At 42.6% G+C, this 14,766-nt stretch overlaps 1 protein-coding gene across 2 annotated transcripts in view; it reads left to right on the top strand.

Annotated features, from left to right (window-relative positions):
• Positions 1-14,432, top strand: part of CD302 (CD302 molecule) — an 86,007-nt gene extending 71,575 nt beyond the window's left edge. For both annotated transcript variants that reach the window (XM_029605583.1, XM_029605584.1), the window contains 2 exons: positions 9,710-9,736; positions 13,514-14,432. In XM_029605583.1, the coding sequence (XP_029461443.1) occupies positions 9,710-9,736; positions 13,514-13,716 (230 nt within the window). In that variant the 3' untranslated portion in view covers positions 13,717-14,432. The remainder of the gene's footprint in view (positions 1-9,709; positions 9,737-13,513) is intronic.
• Positions 14,433-14,766: the final 334 nt, after the last annotated feature.

Here is a 14,766-nt window from a genome sequence, read left to right as displayed (position 1 = left end):
AGGAGTGGAGAAAATGAGACAGGATTTAAGGAAGCTGGAAGAATGGTCGAAGATATGGCAGTTAAGATTCAATGCCAAGAAGTGCAGAGTCATGCAAATGGGGTGTGGAAATCCAGAATAACTGTATTTGATGGGGTGTGAAGGGCTGATGTGCACGGAGCAGGAGAGAGTCCTTGGGATGATCGTGTCTAACAATCTGAAGTTGGCGAAACTGTGACAAGGGGATAGCTAAAGCCAGAAAAACGCTGGGCTGCATAGAGAGAGGAATATCTAAGTAAGAGAAAAGAAGTGATAATCCCCCCTTTGTACAGGGCCTTGATGAGGCCTCACCTGGAGTACTGTGTTCAGTGCTGGAGGCCGAATCTTCAAAGGGACAGACAGGATGGAGGCGGTCCAGAGAAGGGTGACCAAAAAGGTGGATGGTCTACATAAAATGACTTATGAGAAGAGATTGAAGAACCTAAATATGTATACCCTGGAAGAGAGGAGGAGCAGGGGTGATATGATACAGACTTTCAGATACTTGAAAGGTTTTAATGATCCATGGGTAACAAACCTTTTCCATTGGAAAAAAAAATCAGTAGAACTAGGGGTCACGATTTGAAACTCCAGGGAAGAAGACTTAGAACCAATGTCAGGAAGTATTTCTTCACATAGAGGGTGGTGGATGCCTGGAATGCCCTTCCGGAGGAAGTGGTGAAGACTAAAACGGAAGGATTTCAAAGGGGCATGGGATAAACACTGTGGTAAAGGCTAGAGGATGGGAATGAAGAAAAGAGCCATGGGGGTGACTTGCTGGAATGGTGGCTACTACCTGGTGATTACTACCCTTACTCAATAAGCCTTCACACATTTAATGCAACTCCAACATTGCTCTCTGCTTCAACAGCAAGGGGAAATGTGGAAGAGATTATTTGCATTCAGACAACAACCAACAAGGACTGAATTACACAGTCTGGGTAAACAAATAAGCGTGGGGGTAGCTTGCTTATTGCAGTAGTTACTACCCTAAACCAGTTAAGCCTGATACTTCACTTTGAATGCATATACAGCGTTGCTCTCTGCTTCAACAGCAGGGGGAAATGTGGAAGAGAGGATTTACATTCAGACAACATCCAACAAGGCATTGATCTGTGCAGTCTGGGTAAACAAGCATCAGGGTAACTTGCTTGATGCGGCGGTTACTACCCTTAACCATTAAGCCTTATGATTCACCTTTGATGCAACTGCAGGGGGTGGCAGGAAATTTGACTCAAAACAGTTACCAACAAGGGCCCTGAACTTGGTGGTCGGTGAAACAGATAAGTATGGGAAAATAAGTGTGGGAGCTTGCTGGGCAGACTGGATGGGCCAATTGGTCTTTTTCTGCCGTCATTTCTATGTTCTATATTTTCTTGTGACATGGGTACTGGGATCCAGCCTGCAGGCTGAGGAGTCTTGACAAGGAACATTCCAGTGCCTGTCTCTTCTGTGGAGAGTTGCAGGAAGACACCACAAAAATGTCCTGAGGAATGTTGAGAAACTCAAGAGCATAGCCATCTCCTATCACCTCCAGAACCCACTGCTCTGATGTGATCTTTGACCCACCTCAAAAAAAAAGAGCAGGCGACCCCTTATCTCCTGTTCGCAGGGGTGGGTCGGCACACCCTCACTGAGGAGGTTAGGGGCACCACCACGTGAGGGTGCGCCCTGTCTGGGCTGCCTGGGACAAAGGATTGAGACTTACCCAGTCATTCCTCTGTAGGGTCAAAAACATTTGTAACCCCTAGCATGACCTCTCGTGCCAAATGAGCTCTGAGCCTGCTTTTAATTCTCTAGTAATAGAGGAACCTGGGACACATTCCACTTATTGCCATTTTTTCCAAATCACTCCCAAACAAGAGTGATCCTTTAAAAAGCAATTTTGTAAGATTAGACTTTGAAATTGTATCAGCCAACCAGTTCCTTAGCCATAGCTGACGCCTGACTGCTATCACTGAAGCCACTCCTCTGGCAGAAGGGCAGACTAGGTCACAGCCTGCAGCCACCAAAAAAGGCGGCTGCCGGTTCCATCACTGGCCTGGAAATCAAACAAGACTCATCAACTTCTTGAGAGAAAAGGAAACTAGCGAGCCACCAGGGAGCAGCAAGAGGCTATCTGCAAATTCATCCATCGCCTCAAAGTCCTGCTTAAGGATAGCCTCAATTCTCCTATCCTGCTCATCCTTCAATGCTGCTCCTCCTTCCACAGAGATAGTCACCCGCTTAGAGATGGCACATACCAGTGCATCTACTTTTAGAAAGCACAACTGCTCTCTGCTGGATCCAGGGGGTACAGTTCTTCCAAGGTTTGTCCCTCTTTAAAATTAGCTTCCAGGGCACCCCATTCAGGATCAATCAATTCTTGAAAAGCATCCATAATGCTTTACATAAAGAAACTAAAATTGGATTCTTCTTTGGCTAAGACATGGAATCAAGATCCAGCACCCCTAGCATCTTAAGTGTCTGGGAGATTAGAGCCGGCAACATTGTTCTATACAGTTCCAACCCAAAGGAATTTCCCCATCCTCCAGGGCAGTGGTTCTCAACCTTTTTTCGGTTGGGACACACTTGACTGATGGTTCTTACATGCATAGTACACTGAACACATGACCATCATGGTGCTAAATGTAAACACACTCTGCATCACAGGAACCCCCTCGATTTCCCCCCCCCCCCCCCCCCAAACAGTGGGTGCAGAAGAGAACTAGGACATTACCTGTACAGTTCACCATATAAAAAATATATTCTGGTTCTGGTGTCATCTCAGTAAAAGCAAAACAAACTTCCTCTCCTACCAGGCGCAACAGCCCTCCTTATGAAAAGACAGTAATTTACCATCAATGCATGTCCTATTATGAAAACAACAAATAAGAATGATACAAATGCCTACATGCCAGTAAAATACCTCACCTTTGTTACACACACAAAATTGACCTTCACCAAGTACAGAAAGACTACAGGTTACAAGTATGTTGACAGGAACTGGTATAGAAACAGAACACCATTCTGCATGCAGTGCAACCTAGAGAAATGGAAACAGAAATATAGTAACCAACATAGTCCCAGGACCTGCAATAATGCACACAAACTAATCCACACAGTTACACCCGCATTATGGAACACACTCAAACAGTAAAACCCAACCTATGAAATGGCAACACTACAAATATTAAACCAGGCCCTAAACACTAATTCACCTCCTGTTAAGAAAACAGACCAAGCCAAGCTGCTATAGTTCCCAACACAGAAATAATTGTAAAACTATACTAATAAATGTTACAAAACAGCTGATGAACAGCCAACAATTAAAAACTCAAATTAAAAATTGTCCAAACACCAATAAAATAGTTGAAAACAGCAGACATCACATAATACCAATAATTAAAATGGCAGTCAAATCAAGCAAAATAAACTTAAAAAGCCACCATTACTTACCCTTTCCAGCAACGCTCCTACTCCTTTTCCTTGCAAGCCAATAGCACACACCAGAAGTAGCAGTGGCTGCTGAAGCTCTGCCCTCACAGTCCTCTTCCTTAGGGCCCACAATCAGTCTCTCACACATCAGTCACCTCCCTGTCCAGTTTGTCTCCTTACACACACACCAGTTACCTCCTTAACCAGTCTAGCTCTCACACAGATGTCACCTCCCTGACCTGTCTCTTTCAATCATACACTTGCTCTCACATACTGTCAATCATACTTGCACAAACGCGCTCTCTCTTACATGCAGTCAATCACATACACATCCTCTCTCCCCCTCTGGCTTGTTTTCACCCATGACACCCCCACACACACATACACAGAGTACCAATGGCAGCTGCAGGGGCCGCCTCCTCCAGTTCCCGCAGCCCAAGAATGAAGAATTCCCATTGGTTGTAGGAGCTACCTCTGCTCTCCCCATTGCCGGCTGTGCTTCATTCAGCACTTCTGCTTCTACTTTATGCAGCATGGTCTCCTGCGCACCCTACTGTACATAGCTTCCTATTCCAGGCCATGAGGGTGGGAAGAAGAAATGGCCATGCCACTGATGTTTACCAGCTTCCATTAACACTGCTAATGCACAGAAGGAACAGCAGCAGTTTTAGTGGAAGAATGTGTGTCTCGCTACAAGGGAGAGAGAGGGAAACGCAACCAGGGCAGTGGGACACTGGGAAGCCGCAACACACCTGCCGGTGCTTGGCAACCCTGGTTGAGAATCGCTGCTCCAGGGAATAAGGATAGTCTTCATCATTCGTGCCATCTGGGTCTGTATCAGCGTGATCTACAGCAGGTCTAGATGTACTCAGACGCTTATCCGCGGCACCAGGCATGTGGGGATCCGCAGCCTTAAGAACATGCCATACTGGGTCAGATCAAGAGTCCATCAAGCCCAGCATCCTGTTTCCAACAGTGGCCAATCCAGGCAATAAGAAACCTGGCAAGTACCCAAAAACTAAGGCTATTTCATGTTACCGTTGCTAGTAATAGCAGTGGCTATTTTCTAAGTCCACTTAATTAATAGCAGGTAATGGACTTCTCCTCCAAGAACTTACCCAATCCTTTTTTAAACACAGCTATACTAACTGAACTAACCACATCCTCTGGCAACAAATTCCAGAGTTTAATTGTGTGTTGAGTGAAGAAGAACTTTCTCCGATTAGTTTTAAATGTGCCACATGCTAACTTCATGGAGTGCCTCCATGTCTATTATCAGAAAGAATAAATAACCGATTCACATCTACCCATTCTAGACCTCTCATGATTTTAAACACCTCTATCATATCCCCCCTCAACCGTCTCTTCTCCAGCCTGAACAGTCCTAACCTCTTTAGTCTTTCTTCATAGGGGAACTGTTCCATTCCCCTTATTTTGGTCGCCCTTCTCTGTACCTTCTCTATAGTAATAATATATTTTTTGAGATGCAGCGTCCAGAATTGTACACAGTATTCAAGGTGGGGTCTCACCAATCCTGAACTCTTAGGTTTGGTCGACTCCACAGACTGTGCCTGAAGAAAGGTCTGCAGCCCTTGAAAAACATTTCACCCAAGAAAGGGTAGAAGGATCCATACCATAACCAGGGGGCATCAGTCCTGCGCCCATTGAATTGCCTTCCTCTGCTGTTAAGGGAGCCCCAAAACCAGGCAAAACCTCTTACAGGTCCCCCCTCCAGTCCCATTCCTGCATTATGCTGGGAAAGGCTGGGCTCAGCAAAATCAGCTGAAGATAACTCTCCCTGAGCCTCCAAACAGCGCTGACACAAGTTAGAGGGGACGCCAGGCTGAGATGCTCGAATATGGCAAGCAGCACAAAGATTAAGGCACTTAGGCTTCTTTGATACTGGTGCCAGGGTAAACAACACACTAGCAGCATGCTCCCCAAGGTGTCTGACAATTGTGCGCCCAACTGCGTGAGCCTACAAGTGAGCCTGGACAGGGCACCCAAAAACATGCTCTGTACAATATGTGCACACTACAGATGCCCAAACTTTAGATGCCCAATATGTTGTCCAGGTAGGCTCCCACCTGAGTATGCACCTGGGCACGTAAACAGACAAACACTTTCAAAGCAGACTTTAGTGTAGAAAAGCGAGCATATGCCACCGCGGCCTACCATGCAGCGCCTGAGCAAAGGCTGAGTGCAGGGCCTAACCAAAAAGCTGCTCAACCCACCAAGCTTCCATGACTCCCCAAGCTCCCTTGGAAGCAGGAATGGATGTTGGATCGGTTCACCAAGGCTCAGACCACAAAGAGAAGGGAATCCCTTTTTTTTTTTTTTTTTTTTTAATATTCACTCTACCTGAGCTCAGCCCGTCCTGGCCAAGTATAGAGTTGTTCTCCGGCTGCAGGGGGAGAGGGCAAAGGCCTTCACTGCTGTGCTCGGCTTCCTGCACCCGCTAGCTATCTACAGCTAAGTCCACACCAGAAAACCAGCTACCAGACCAAGGCACTCTATTGAAGGAGGGACCATAAGGTATCACCACAGGGAGGCGGGGAAAATTAATTTCCTTTTCTCCTTTTAATTTTTTTTTTAAGCAATCCCTAGGAGGAGATGCATGTCCACCATCTGCTGGAGACAGAGAATACTGGCAGGCTGTCAGTGCAGGGGTATATATACACACACCATGACTTCAGCGTTGCTCAGTCTCCATCTGCTGGTAGATGGTAGAGTGGATTAACCTGTGAATGCTAAAAAACAGCCCCTTATCCAACCATCCCTCTCACCAGGATCAGCAGGAACATTAGTCTTTGAGCCCCACACCAAAGGTGAATGACAGATGGGAAGAAAGGGCAGGCTTATGATGGGCAACATTTATTTGATTTATATTCCACCATTGGTAGGTATTTCCCTATCCCAAGAGGGCTTACAATTTATATTTGTACCTGAGGCAATGGAGAATTGACTTGCCCAAGGTCAAGTAGTGGTAGTGGGATTTGAACCCTGGTTTCCCTGGCTCGTAGCCCACTACTCCAACAACTAGGCTATTCCTCCACATTTCTCTCTTAGCCATTGCTCCTCCTCGCCACCACTAAATTTAGCTATCGGCACCAGCCTATGCATGCTCAGTCTTCTCTTCCTGGATAGCTTAAGCTTAACAGTGGTCTGCAGTTGGCAGCAGCACTAGTAATGAAAGTCGGCATGGTGTCTGTGAGCCAATACAAGATCACAGCCCCTGTCCGTCCTCATACAGGGCTTCCTATTACTACAGAAACTCATGCAAGGGTGAGAGGCTGTTGCATGGTCTGTGAATGCGTGCTGACTCATACTACCTCCACTACTGCTGTCACTTGAAGACTGCTGTCATTTGAAGCACTTGTAAGTCCAGCTGAAGTCCTGACTAAACTTTGGGAAGCCCTACTTTAGTCACTTTTTCATCATTCTTCAGTTATTTTATTAATTTTATTTATAGAGTTTTATATACTGTCGTTCAGTTTTGCCATCACAACGGTTTACAAAGTTTTGATGTTTAACAGTTTCCAAAGATTCATGCGATTGTCAACATAAATATTGTAGTCTTTATAAACGTAGATTGTATTTCAACTTATGTTGCTTCAGTTAAGTTTGTATAACGTGCTTGCATTAGTTCTATAAGTTTGCATAGTTAATTCTATTAGTTAAAATCTCACTTTTGTAGAAGGGGGAGTGGGAGCTACGTTGAAGTGTCTGAAAGGCAGAATATAAATTGCTATTCCAGCTCCCCCCATTTAGCTTTTGGATGGGCCAATGTAGTTAAGTATATTTCCAGTTACTCTTTCTAAACCAAGTGATAACCTCAAACTACCAGGGGTACTCATTTTCTTGGCTCTGTCAAGAGTATTCTTTGTGTGTACACACAATATTTTCCTAAATACACAGAAATGTATACATTTATTAGACACACAAATGAGTTGAAGTAGCTAGGGTTGAAGCCTTGATTGGTACTACTGCTCACACATTTCAAATCTGTGGTAATTCATGTAATTGCATGTATGCTGTTAAATCAATAGTTAACCATAGACTTAAGAACATAAGCAGCGCCATACTGGGTCAGACTAAGGTGAACCAAGCCCAGGATCCTGTCAGAGGCCAGTTTGGGTCATAAGTTCCCAGTAACATAGAAATGACAGCAGAAAAAGACCAATTGGCCCATCTAGTCTGCTCAGCAAGCTTCCACACTTATTTTCCCATAATTGTCTGTTTCACCAACCACCAACTTCAGGGCTCATGTTAACTGTTTGATTCAAATTTCCTGCCATCCCCTGTCATTGATGCAGAGAGTAATGTTGGAGTTGCATCAAAGGTGAGCATAAGGCTTATTATGGTTAAGGGTTGTAACCACTGCATCAAGCAAGTTACCCCGATGCTTGTTTACCCAGATTGCACAGATCGATGCCTTGTTGGATGATGTCTGAATGTAAATCCTATTTTCCTCACTTCCCCCTACCGTTGAAGCAGATAGCAACACTGTATATGCTTTCAAAGTGATGTATCATGCTTAATTGGTTTAGGGTATTAACTGCCGTAATAAGCAGCTACCCCCACGATTATTTGTTTACCCAGATTATGAAGTTCAGTCCTTTTTGGTTGTTGCCTAAATGCTAATTCTCTTTTCCACATTTCCCCCTGCTGTTGAAGCAGAGAGCAATGTTGGGGTTGCATTAACCGTGCAAGGGATTTTTTGAGTAAGGGTAGTAATCACCAGGTAGCAGTTAACATTCCAGCAAGCCACCCTCATAGCTCTACGCTTCATTCCCATCCTCTAGCCCAGGGGTCAGGAACCTATGGCTCTTTTGATGGCTGCATCTGGCTCGCAGACAAATCTTTAATAAAAAAGTAAAAATCTAACAAAATCCCCCACCCTCCTGATGCCCCCCAAGACCTCCAAAATTAATTTACTACAACCCCCACCCTCCTGACCCCCCCAAGACCTGCCAAAAGTCCCTGGTGCTCCAGCGGGGGTCCGGGAGCGATCTCCTGGACTTGGGCTGTCGGCTGCAGTAGTCAAAATGGCGCCGACGGCCCTTTGCCCTCACTATGTCACTGGGGTCGACCAATGGTGGTGGTAGCCCCTGTGACATAGTAAGGGCAAAGGGCCGTCGGCTGCCAGTAATCAAAATGGCATAGACGGCCTTTGCCCTTACTATGTCACAGGGGCTACCGCCGCCATTGGTAGACCCCAGTGACATAGTGAGGGCAAAGGGCCGTCGGCGCCATTTTGACTACTGGCAGCCAACAGCCCAAGTCCAGGAGATCGCTCCCGGACCCCCGCTGGACCACCAGGGACTTTTGGCAGGTCTTGGGGGGGGGGGTCAGGAGGGTGGGGGTTGTAGTAAATTAATTTTGTAGGTCTTGGGGGGCATCAGGAGGGTGGGGGGTTGTAGTAAATTAATTTTGTAGGTCTTGGGGGGTGTCAGGAGGGTGGGGGGTTTTGTTAGATTTTTACTTTTTTATTAAAGATTTGTCTGCGAGCCCTGGACCCCCGCTGGATCACCAGGGACTTTTGGCAGGTCTTGGGTGGGGGGGGTTGTAGTAAATTAATTTGGTAGGTCTTGGGGGAGTCAGGAGGGTGGGGGGTTGTAGTTAGTATGGCTCTCACGGAATTACATTTTAAAATAGGTGGCGTTCATGGCTCTCTCAGCCAAAAAGGTTCCCAACCCCTGCTCTAGCCTTTATGGATCCACAGTGTTTATCCCATGCCACTTTGAAATCTTTCACAGTTTTAGTCTTCACCACTTCCTCCGGAAGGGCATTCCAGGCATCCACCACCCTCTCCGTGAAGAAATACTTCCTGACATAAAAGCACTGATTCCCCATAGATCAGAGGGTTTTTTTTACTTAAATTTGATTGTTTTAGTCATTAAATGATCAGGTTTTTATACTTTTAATGCATGTGGCTTCTGAGTCATATTAAGAGATCCTTTTACAAGGTGATTAATGCATTAAGTGAACCTAATGGGACCTCTTAAAGGGCACCTCAATATTTTGAGCAGCCATTGTACAATGCCATCACTCCCTGCCCTACAGCACGTCCTGGCACCAGCTGCTCTTTAATTTTCAGCCACAGAGGTCAGTATAGCATCTGGCAGTTTAGCAGCCGCGCTTTAACAGCCCAGTCGATTAACTGAAGCTAATTCTCTCATTTGATGTCATGTCATTCAGACCTGTTGTTGCAAAGGCCTTTTCAAATCAATATAGTAATGTTTTGTTTTGTTTTTTCCCTTTGTGGCTTTAGATTCTTACAGAAAAAAGAATTTAGAAGGTGAGTGGTTCAAGTTTTTCCACTGGATATTAGCAAATTCTGTAGGTCAGTTTTGAAAAAGACCACTGCCTACTATCCAAGATTTTGTGTCTGTTTCCAGGGCTCTCAATAAATCATCAATAAATAAGAAACAAATTAAACATGATATACAAAGAATGCAAAAAACAAAGGACAATAAGGACGTTCTTTACCTTCTAGACCTACAGTCTAGAAAAACCTGGCTTCTAACAGATGGAATGTGAAGTGGGTAGTAATTTGGTAAGGTTGCAGTATTGAAAAACCAAAGGGAACCAGAGACGGGTGCTCTGGAACACTTCATGGAATTGAATTTAAGCGAGATTTGAAGTTAAGAGACAAGTGCTCGATGAACACAGAAGGGTGAGGGAGTCTAGAGAAAGTGCAGCAAGAGAAAAAGGATGGAGATGGGAGAGTGCAGAGGAACTAAGTAGTGTACTATTCTAACTTTCCATTTTATGTTGAAAGTTTCAGTAAACATTTTATAAAACTTTGAACCTAGTAGAAGCAAGAAAAATTAATCTGATAATATTTAAAAAACTTAGTGCTTATATGCCTTAGAACAGGGCTTCCCAAACCTGTCCTGTGGTCTTCACAACTAGTTATGTTCTTATATCTTGAAAACCTAAGAACACCCAGCTAGGTGAGACCAGGGTCCATCAAGCCTAGCATCCTGTCCAAAAGTGGCTAGTCTGGGTTACAAGTACCTAGTGGATCTAAAAAATAAATCTATTTCCCGTTATCCTCAACCAAGGATAGCGGTGGCTTTCCTAAGCTTAATTGGCTGTTCTAAATTTTTCCTCCAGGAACTTGTCTAAACCTTTTAAACCTCTTATGCTAGTCTCCTTGACCACATTCTCAAGCAACTGATATTTTATTTATTTTTATATTCTGCAACCACCCAAACTATATCTGTTCAGCATGGGCAGTATGACTGACTAAGTTGTTTGTTTCCATGTTTCCTATTAATTCACATAGTGGTATAACAAATGTTCAATACTGTGGGCCCTTGATTAAAAATAAATTGTTCCTGCCTTTTTCAGCAAGTGAACATGTAGCCAACATTCTGTGGTACTTTTGATTTAGCAATTGAAATGAATTACAGAAATTGCTACAACCAAAAAATAAAATTATATATAGATATACATTGTATCTACTCATGTACAAGTCAAAAACTTTTACCCCAAAAATTGATCCTTAAAATCACAGTTGTCTTAGCTACGGGTCAATCCACATTAATGCCGGTATCATAATTCAAGATGCATGATTGAATCGTTTGCACGCACCTCCTCCCAATCCCTTAACTCACCCGCTGCTATGAGAACAATGACAGCACTTGCAGTTGTGCAGATACTTCCTCCCCCCTCCCAAGCCAAGGCCTGATTGGTGCACTTAGAACCACATGGGGAGGGGGAGGACACGCCTGAGCGACCACACACGTGTCATTCTCATAGCAGCAGAGAGCGTTCAAGTTAAGGGACCCGGAAGAGAGTTTTGGGGAGAGAAGCTGGCCTACGGCTACATTGGGACACCATGGGGAAGGAGGAAGGACGTTTGAGTAAAGGCAAGTGCTATTGTCCAGATAGCAGCAGGTGAGTTAAGGAATTGGGAAGGGGGAAGTATTCAAACGGGTGGGGGGGGGAGAGAGGAGGATTCAATTCTGACAGCAGGGTCATGAGGGAGGGAAAGATTCATAAAGCAGGGACAGCCATAATAATTACATCTTACCCTCAGGAAAATGAGCGCTGAGAAGAAAAGGAGCATCTTATACCGCATCGCTGAAACTGAAGGTTATAGAATGTGCAAAGGAGGCCAATAATTGTGTAGCTGCAAGAGAATTTGACATTAGTGAAAAACTCAGACTGGAGAAAAAAGAAAAGCTGCTAGAAATGTCAGTCAAAGAAAGCCTTACATTTCAAAATTGCACCTTTTGAAGAAATGGAAAAGGATTTGAGTGATTGGGTAATAGAATGCAGACAGAATAGCTACATTGTAACTCACTCATCTCTTCAAATGGCAAAAGAAGAAAAATGTTCAGTGACCGAAAGTGTGAAAGAATTCACAGCATCATCTGGTTGGTGTTCGCGGTTCATGTACAGATATGGATTGTGCCTTCATCAGTGCACAAAGATTTCACAGAAACTGGAGTGGAGTAGCAGAATGAAATGCTGATAACATTTGATATGCCTGGCAATCACAATGTAGCTGGTATTTGTGAGAAGACCATACTTGTAAAGACAACTGGTCATGAAAAGACCCATTTCACAGTGGTCCTGTCTTCCCTGGCAGATGGCACAAAACTGCAGCCAGGGGTAATATTCAAGAGGAAAACAATGTTAAAGAACCTAAAAACTCCAGCAGACTTAACTGTTCAGGTTCATCCTAAAGGCTGGATGAGGAGGGAATGAAATGGTGACTGTACTATGTGTGGGGTAGGCAACCAGACCCAGGGCTAAAAAAAAACGACTGTCACTATTGGTGTGGGATGTGTTCCACGCACATAACAGAGGATGTTAAGGACGATGCAAAGAAAATAGTGATCACATTAGCAGTGATTCCAGGTGGTCTGACATCAATGCTCCAGCCATTAGATGTCTGTCTCAAGCCTTTCAGGGACCAATTGTGGCAACAATGTGTTCTGGTCAAGCAGATTTAACGAAAGGAGGGAACCTGATGAACCCAGATATTGATTTGGTAGCAAAATTGGTAAATGATGCCTGGAAGTCAATTCCATCAGAAATGGTCAAGAAGTCATTCTTGAAATGTGGTATTAGCAATGCCATGGATCAGAAGATGACGCCATCTATGAAGACAGACAAATCAACCTTGGATGATGATAGCGAAGACAACATTTACGCAGATTACATCACCAAAGAACAATGCCATGATTTATTCAGACATTCCGAATATGAAGAATCAGACTTGGAAGGATTTGAATAAAAGAGAAGGATTCAAATAGCAGGGACAACCATGGGGGAGGGAGGCAAGGATTCATACAGCAGGGACATTTTCTTCAGTTGTTAAATAATGTTTCTTAGACACTTTATTCTGCTTAAAAAAAAACAAACAAAAGCGATTTTCTTAAGTTATCAATTTGTTTCTTAGTATGATTTCACCATTTCATAAGCCCCCTAGGTTTTACTCTTGACTTATCCACAAGTGACAGATACATCTAGATTTTGGGCCCAAAAAATACCCTCAACTTATACATGAGTATATACAGTATATATAAAAAATAGTACTGAAGCATATGATAGCAAACACTAAATATGGGCAAAAAGCCTATTATGAAATGAGAATTCTTTGAAAAAGCATAAACATTAACCATTAATCCTTATCTAGCCGACATTACTACCAAAAACTTCAGTCAATTTAATAACCCTGAATTTCTGAAATATTAGAGAAGGTTGAAGAGGTTGCTCTTGTGATTTAAGAGGTCTTGTGCTCCATCACTAGAACCACTAAACTTTATCCTCTTAAAAGGATCAAGTCTAAGTAGGAGTACTTTTTTGTTTAAAAGTCTTCACACCCTTATAATTTTTCACATTTGTCTTGTCTAAAAAATACAAATCATGCATTAAAATAGTTTATTTCACTGATCTACACAACATTGGGAAAGAATTACTGTATATATTATATATATACATACATATACACAGATATCTATACATACACAGTCTAGTTTTAATTAGCAGTAAAGATGATTTGTACTAGTTCTCGTTTGCCTCTTGAATTAACTTAACAGAACATTTTCTATTTCAGATCAGAAAGTTTTGATAATGACCTTGGTTATCACAATTGCTATAATTTTAGCAATTACCTCAACAGTCCTTTGGTTTTTGTACAAAAGACATTCTGTTGCTTCTGGACTTTTGTCAGCACAGTACCAAACTTCAGCTCATGTGACTCCTTATAGTGATGAAACACTTCTAGTGGATGCAGAAGAGAAGGAATTTGCTGCTTAATTATATATAAAAATCTACCACCTTGATTATGCATGTAAAATATGTAATTACATGTTTGGATATCAAATTTGAATTTAAAGTTATAAAATGGTGGCACAATGTCAATTTACTGGCATAGTTAAATATCAGCAAACTTGTATTGTCAAAAGTACTGCAAATCTTTCCCATCCATTATTTTGAAAATAAGTATGCTATTGCAATTAAATATGATACAACCAATTCGGACAAGAATTCAAGGGGAGGAATGAACTCATGAATCTTGCCAAGCTAAAGGTGATCTTGATATCAACTCCTACATTTAATGATATATCCTCAGCCCATACAACCCATAAATGTTAGTGCAGGCTTGATGAAGGGACAGTGCCATGTGCTCAAAAAGTTGGAATATGGTTCCAGCACCCTGCATGTACTACAAGACGTTTCCAAATTATGACCACTATGAAGTACAGATTATAATACTACAAACTCATTTAAGATAAATTACTGCAGCTGTTGATGGCAGTTTTCACACACAAAAGGGTGACAAACTTATAAGCAAAGCTTAGCCTCCAGTGCTAGAAATGCCATTATATATATATATATGCACACACACACAAACATATTACTCTGCCACAATAAGGTCTGTATCCCTAATATTTTTGTACAGTTTTCAAATATACTATATTTTAAATGACATTTCTTGTATAAAACTAGCAAATAAAGTATTTTTTTATCAGCTTGCTTGTTTTCTTTAAATAGAAACCTTTTGAGTCTTAAGCTCTCCTACCATGTTCTATTACTTCAGAATTAACCGGTTTACATAAAATAGCAACATTTCAACCATTTAAAAGGCTTTGGGGTCAGTGTAATAAGCTGGTATAAAAGTGCTAGGTTTTTAGTGTGGGGTGGGTTTTTTTTTTTGTTTGTTTGTTTTTTTTTAACTACCACACAGCTTTCATATTACTGTATTATGTTATTTATATGCAAAGCACACAGTAGTTAAACATTGTACTAAGAATCAAAGTTAATTCCTTCCATTTTAGTGCACTGTTTAGTAGTGTCCCAGATCCA

This window comes from Rhinatrema bivittatum, chromosome 6, assembly GCF_901001135.1.
Source record: "Rhinatrema bivittatum chromosome 6, aRhiBiv1.1, whole genome shotgun sequence".
Classification (NCBI taxonomy): Eukaryota; Metazoa; Chordata; class Amphibia; order Gymnophiona; family Rhinatrematidae; genus Rhinatrema; species Rhinatrema bivittatum.
The sequence above is the reverse complement of the archived record's forward strand: the minus strand, read 5'-3'. Positions and strand labels throughout refer to the sequence as shown.